The 7,783-nt window shown below is 34.6% G+C and overlaps 1 protein-coding gene across 1 annotated transcript in view; it reads right to left on the reverse strand.

Moving 5' to 3' along the window:
• The window catches only part of LOC107623986 (truncated transcription factor CAULIFLOWER A-like), an 8,677-nt gene extending 7,042 nt beyond the window's left edge, over nt 1-1,635 (reverse strand). Inside the window, exon 1 of the mRNA XM_016326404.2 lies at nt 1,185-1,635. Within this exon, the coding sequence (XP_016181890.1) occupies nt 1,185-1,369 (185 nt within the window). The 5' untranslated portion in view covers nt 1,370-1,635. The remainder of the gene's footprint in view (nt 1-1,184) is intronic.

Here is a 7,783-nt window from a genome sequence, read left to right on the forward strand (position 1 = left end):
CTATGTTACACCTGTAAAACATAGTCGATCTTAAGTTTGGATAAAGGAGGAGAATTGTGTTAGGTCTTCGATAATCACCATAAAAATTTAGTGAAATATTTATGATATATTTATTTCACATGTTATCTTTTAATTTGACAAATAAAAAATTAATCTGTCAAAAAACTAAATTTGATTTATCATTTGATAATATATTATTATATATACAAAGTGAAATCTAAATTCTTAACACTCGTTTATGTGAACTAGTGAGCTAATGACTCGGCCAAACTAAATTATTTTTAACTCATTATATTGATAATCCTATGATTATAAAATAGAGTGGAAGTATTTTGAAAGAAGGTAAGACTCTATATCTTACCATGATACAGTAACACGACGAGAACAATAAATACCAAAACAAAAAAGCAACATAATAATTATTCAATCACTATTTTCTAAGAGTATTGTCATGGTGATTGGTCACTTCAGTTATGCTTCTTTCGTTTATGTTTGTGTATGAGGCAGTGTGCTATGTCAGCGAGGGGTGTTGGTTTTTAAGAGATAAAAAAACACGTACACTTTTTCATGGCCATGTCCATGAGAATCTGTACGGTACTTATGACTTCAGTTCTCAAAGGGTATCTTTAAATTTTCTATTAATAAGATTTCATCATCCATGCCCTTTAATCTCCGCTTTCTCTTCCTCCCCTCCTAAATTCACTTCTCATCATCATCGTCGTCGTCATTTTAACCCAGATAACTTACTCTAATAAATCTTTAATTAGTAATTAATTAATTACATGTGAGCTACTATAGGCCATGTTGCCAATCTTTTCACACTTACAATTGCATCAAACACCATTACTCGCCAATAGCTACTAATCCAAATTATCCACATCCCGGTATTAAAACGTTGCATATTGTAAAATATTTTATATAATCATCTACGTTAGAATATATTTAGGATGTTATATATTAAAATAATGTCGAATTATATCTCATCCCAATTATATGCTTATTTAATTTGATATTAAATTATTTTCGTTATTATTAGATTGTATCCTAAACTTATAAATAGGTATTCTTCATTGAATATGGATCTAGCTTATTCTTGAGTTATTATTATAAATATAATTGCATCTAATCTTTTGTATAATTATTCATCTGAGGAATATAAAGAGTAGTTATTTTCGCTGACATACCAGGAATCGCTAGAGAACTGAAAGAGCTTCCCTTTGGTAGAGAAGATGATGAGAGCAACCTCGGCATCACAGAGAACGGAGATCTCGTTAGCCTTCTTAACCAAACCAGCTCTCCTCTTAGAGAAAGTAACTTGGCGATTGATCTTGTTCTCAATCCTCTTCAACTGCACTCTCCCTCGCCCCATTCCACCAAAAATTCAGCACCAGAACTTTGATCAAACACCTTGTGTGCGTAACGCACCGACCTAAGAATTTAATCAAACACCTGGTGTGCAAAGATCACAGGAACGGTTCAACGTACTGCACCGACAAAATTCATATGATAAGTTTAATTTCTTTCAGTGGAAGATAGTGTTTGGGATTTTATTTGTGGGATTTAGAGCTTAGAAGAAAGAAGAGGAAGAAACAACAGAACCATATAGGTCTTGTTTGTTAGAGTGGCAAAGAGATGATTGGTTAGGAATATAATAATATTTTAGGAGAAAGGAGAAGTGGTTTTGAGAAACCGGTGTGGTTTCGTCAAATGCGTTGTCGAGTTCTGATTGGATAGAAGGAGTGTTAGGACGTACGTTCACCTTGTTGCATGGGGTCCACACTGTTTCTCATACCGTCTTTTGTTGTGTCTTTATGAACGATCTTACTTTCAGAAAAAATATATTATAAAATAATTAATAATTATTTTTGTTAATACATGTTTTAGCAAAACTCTTGAGAATAATCAACGGTTGGTATCTTAACATGCATTCCTTTCACTTAATTTGTGATTTCAGGTTTTGATCAATTTTGAGTATTATAAAAAACTCAGATTAACTTAGGCATGTTTCTTATTAAAATTCCACATGTTTGAATAAGAAGATTGGGTTTAAAAATAAATTTAAATCAATATCATGCAAATTGTAATTATTTTATTCAAATTAAATTAAATTAAACAATAAAATCAAACTGTTACTATCTAAATTGTATTAAATTATATTATTTTATTTTTAATTTTTACTTTTGATATACTTTATTTGTAGAGTATTTTTTAAAAAAATTACTGAAATCTGTTCTTTTTGCTTATCTCGTTTACACTATAAACGAGATAATTTTTGCACGTATCTCGTTTACAGTGTAAACGAGATAAGCCACGTTAGCCTGACACGCGTATATCTCGTTTACACTGTAAACAAGATACGTGCAAAATTATCTCGTTTACAGTGTAAATGAGATATAAGAAGACAAATTACCAGTCACTATAAAAAGGATGTGTAACCCTTGACCTTCTCCACACATATTTTATACCTTTTTCTGTCTCATTTTTCTCACAAAAACAAGGCAAGAATGGCCAGTAACAGCATATACATAGTTGTGTGTGTTTATCCCAATTGTCGTATGAGAAATGGCCACCATAGGGTGACGTTTGAGTGTGAGAATCCGATACTTTTGTGCACTCAGTGTGTAAGTACGTTGTGGGAGTTGAAGAGTTTGATATTGAGTAACCTCGGTAGTACATAAGCAACGGAGGTCGGAAGGGTGGGGTATAGGTTCCTAGCACCCATGGGTAATGGAGTTTTCCGGTTTTGACTATTTCAACTTCTAGGGGACGAGCATGTGCGACTCATGTTTGACATCCATGGGAGGATCATGGCGGAACAGGTGATAGAGCTTTCCGCCGAGGTTGGAGATATTGGTCATGGTGGTTCTGTACGCTCGACCTATGTACAGGACGACCGACCTCTCGCACCACCACCCATTCATATTGCCATTCCAGTGGATGAGGCAGAGGAGTGCGACGAGGAGTCAGACGAAGCATACGTGGCAGATAGTTCCGACAGTGATTCTTCCGAAGGGGGCGATGATGAAGAGTTTGTACCGGAGATGCCTACCCAGACTGTGGCGCGCCATGTCTTGCCTCCACCTCACCCAATTCCAGCGCTATCGGCAGTGCTAAGTCACTATCATAGTTTGGATATGGACGCCATGCATGAGAGGACTCCGTTTTCTGACACGGGAGAAGAGGATTACAACTTAGACGGTGGGGTAGAGTTTTGGGTCGGCCACAGGTTCAAATGCTGAGAGGTAGTGTTGCAGGGTATGAAGAACTACAGTATTCACAGGAGTGTTGAGTACCGGGTGATCGAATCGGACCGATTAAAGTACCATGTATAGTGTTGTCAAGCTGCAAATGGGTGTCAATAGAACCTCCGTGTGGCCTTTAGGCAGAACCTTGAATACTAGTAAGTTCAACTTTAATAGTGCTTTTGAGTACTTTTGTGCGGTATATTAAGTAGGTTCGAGATATGGCTGAACCAATACTGTTTTGTTGTGTTAGGGAGGTTCGGAGGGTTGGTGGAGCGCACAGTTGTTTAGCACCCACCATGTCTCAAGACCATCATCAGTTAGACAGCAGTCTCATATGTAGGGTCATATTGCCATTGATACAGTCCAACCCCTCCGTCTACCATTCAGGCACTGCAGAGCTGTTTTTCTGGAACCATTTGTGACCTACGGGTGGAACCGTACTACGATGGACACTTTCTGGTCCGCAACTGTAGCATGTTCGACAAGGTATTTTGGGTTTTTCCCTCATGTGTCGAGGCATTCAAGCATTGCAAGCCATTTATTTCCGTCGACGGCACGCATCTGTATGGTAGATATGGGGGAGTGTTGCTTATTGCAGTGGCACAAGATGGGAACAGCAACATCCTGCCTATTGCTTTTGCCATTGTGGAGTCCGAGAGCACCGAGTCATGGTCGTTCTTCCTTACTAATTTGAGATGCCATGTCACCCCACAAGAAGGCCTGCTGGTTATCTCTGACAGATCGTAGGCCATCAAGGCCGCCCTCTGCTCCAATGATAGTGGTTGGCATCCCCCTAGAGCATTCCATGCTTACTGTATCAGACACATGGCTGCGAATTTCATGGCTCGTTTCAAGTCCGCCGAGGGTAAGAGATACCTCATAAACGCTGATTATAGTCCAAGAAATGCTGGGTATGAGTGGTACATGGATGCCAGGAGAGGAGTTTCCCCAGCGATGGCAGACTGGACTAGTCGTTTCCACAACGAGATTTGGCTGCAATACTGCGACAGTGGGCGGCGGTTTGGTCACATGACGACAAATCTGTCAGAGTGCATCAATGTAGTTTTGAAGGGGACACGATACTTACCGATTTCAACCATCGTGCACATCACGTATGAAAGGCTACAGAAGTTGTTCGTGATGAAGGGCAGAAAGGCGCAGTCACAGATGGCGGCTGGAAACCGTTTCTCCCAGAGGCTTATGGCAGCCATTGAGAAGAATAGAGAAGGCATCCCGAAGCTGCGTGTCACTCATTGTGACAGGCATGCCTCTGTGTTTATTGTGGAAGAGTTAGAGCCGTTCGAGGGTTGGTCGCAAGGTTCGTTCCGCGTTCGACTATCAGCGGGTATGTGTGACTGTGGTCTGTTTCAGTCTCTCCTCTATGTTTTTTTATTTGATTCTTACACTTTTTTGTAAACCAATATTTATTTCTAAGTTAAAGAGACTTCCAATTCAAAACATATTTACATCCTTAATCACATGTTTTTGAGACAAATATTATTCAGTTAATTTTAACATATATGCAACTATCTAAACCTAACTACAAGATTATAAGTCGTAACAACCTACAACAACTAAAATAGAGTTCGAAACTAACGATTACGTAGTAACAACCTACCACAATTAAATAGAGTTCTAAAATTCTAGCAGCGACTTATTCTTAACGCTATACACTATACTCCAGGTCTTCGCAACTACCCTAACCATGACTACATACAAAAATATATCTATATGGGATTGCACAAATTTTACTGCAACAGGACTAACCTCAAAGTCGGCTGCCCCAGCGTAATGTGAAGTCTCGTTCAGCCTGTTGATGTCTGCATCATTTCCCGCCTGACATGCCATCGCAGTATATATCGATAATATGGTCAGAAAGGGGTGATAAAGAAGAGAAAGTGATTGACAAAGTCAATCTGGAGCCCAGCAACACGCTTTGAATGATATATTTTTATAGGTATCGACAGACCTTATCTCGTTTACAGTATAAACGAAATAAGCAAAGAAAACAAATTTTTGTAATTTTTTTAAAAATTATTTAATTTGATAATTATTATATTTATTTTATTTATTAAAATAAAAATCCTGTAAATATTTTATTGATCATTATTCTTTAACATTAATGAAAAGTGAAATGTGTAAAGTGTTTTGTGGGATTAAGGGTTGTAATATGTTTGGTGGGTGGACTATGTTATATATTGTCATTGACTTGCATAATTTTTTTCATTTATTTAACTTGTCAATATATTTGTTTCATGTGATTTAATTAGTATTTCTCAATTTTTATTTAATTTAAGTATTACAACTATTTTTAGTAATATATTGATCATAATTGAATGTGTTCACATTAAATAGTTGTTACAATATCAGAATCATATTAACTGTTCACATTAGCATTGCACTAACAAATGTGAAGACGAAAATTTAGCCAAAAACTAAAAAGTGGTGGATTTAATTAGTATTTTAAAAAGTTAAAAACCAAATTAACTCTTTAAACCAATTCCAAAACACTAAAATAAACATGACCTCCATTCTTCATATTCTTTACAACGCCCACTTACCTTTTCTTGAAACAACAGTTGAAAATAAGCTTTTATAAAAAGTTATAAGCTCAAGAATCTATAAAAGAATAGGGTTGCTTTAAAGAGATTTTTTTTTTTATATATGAAAGAAAAAAACATTAAGTATAATTTAGAAGTGCAATTATATATCATGCAAGTTATATCCAAAAAGGTAAGATTTTATATTAAGCTAAAATATATACCGTTAACTTTTTCTCTCTATCTTTTCTATTTTTTCTTTTGGTTTAAAACGGGTTAGGCAAAATTTTTTACTCCCATTAGTCCCATTTAGTATAGTCATTGATTTTCAAAAGTATCAATAATTGCTTACACATTTTACAAACTTACCTTATTTATGTAAAATTTTCCACTTTAGATTCCATGCATATTCTATATTAGCACATCTTCCAAGCTAGCTGGCTAACCATTTTCCTTTTCTTTTCTTTTGGGACGAAACCTAACCTTTTCAAGAAATTGAATTTATATACAAAACACGCACATAGTTACAAGGAAATTGAAAATATATACATGGGTGACTTTGAAAAAAATACAAAAAATAATGTTGTGTCCAAAGAAGGAAAAAGGAAAAGCTAGCTAGTACCGCATAAGTTAAGCAAGCACCAATTTACACAAAAATAGTGAACATCTGGATATTAAGGTGTTGCTCTATTTTTGTGATAGGCCATTTCATCAGCTGTTTTCACTTCCTTTGTTTGGCTCAAAGGCCAACATACAAGTCATGAAAATGAAAGGCCACGGTATGTGGTGAACAAAAAAATTAAAATATAAAATTAAAAAGTTATTCTATATCTATCTTATGTGATTAAGTGGACCATATCTGTTTGCAAATATATACAAGTGGCTCTGGCTGCTAACTATTTACTTTCTAAAACCTAAGAAAAAAAATAAATAAATAATTAAACGGCTCCTACCGATTTACTTTCTAAAACCTAAGAAAAAAAATAAATGATCAAGTGGCTTCTAACGATTTACTTTCTAAAATACATGGGTCCTTTTACTTCAAACGGCGTCATTTCAGGTGAAAAATAACAGCCATGTCTCAAAAAATAGTTAGAACTAATTTGTCATTTGTTTTTATTAAGAATTATGTCATTTTTTTTGTGAAAATATGTACAGATTAAATTAAATATTTATTCTCAAAATTTTATATATGATGAAATTTTTCGAGAAACAAAAAATGTTTTTAATTTGATTCCTACATGCATTTGAGTCTGAATTTTAGTGCATACATAATTTTTTTTTCCAAACGTATCTTTTAATTTCGTAAGTCAAAAAAATTAATTTATCGTAAATTTAAATTTTGTTTAAAAATTTATTATTAATTAATGCCTTGTTATATATACAAGATAAAATTTAAACCTTAGGCTTATTTAACTAAGCTAATAAACTAATGATTAGACGAATACAAGTTGATTATAAAAACAAATTATTTAGATCGGTTAGAAAGGACATTTGTGGTTGAAATTACAATCAGATATGCGTGGTTGGAGTATTGTTACATACTTACATCATACATGTACGCACACACTCTTGTTGTGGACGACTCTGGACACCTCACGAAGGAGGTTTTTTTTTTATTTATTTAACTTAATTAAATATTTTATTTATTAATATTTATAATTTGAATAATATTTATATTAAGGGTAAAAAACAGAAATAAGTCAAGGAAGAAAATAATTTACGTGAATAAGCCAAAACGAAAACTGTTTCATGAATATACCAACGCACGTTTATATGTAATTCGAACCAGCTTGGTTCGAACTCTATTTCTACATAATTCGAACCAGCTTGGTTTAAATTATACACAAATACATGCACACACTAATTCGAACCAGCTTGGTTCGAATTACACACAAATACACGCACACACTAATTCGAACCAGCTTAGTTCGAATTACACACAGTAATTCATGGTATAATTCGAATTATGCTGTTAAAAAATTAATAATTTATTAA

The sequence above is a fragment of the Arachis ipaensis genome, chromosome B10 (genome assembly GCF_000816755.2).
Source record: "Arachis ipaensis cultivar K30076 chromosome B10, Araip1.1, whole genome shotgun sequence".
Lineage (NCBI taxonomy): Eukaryota > Viridiplantae > Streptophyta > Magnoliopsida > Fabales > Fabaceae > Arachis > Arachis ipaensis.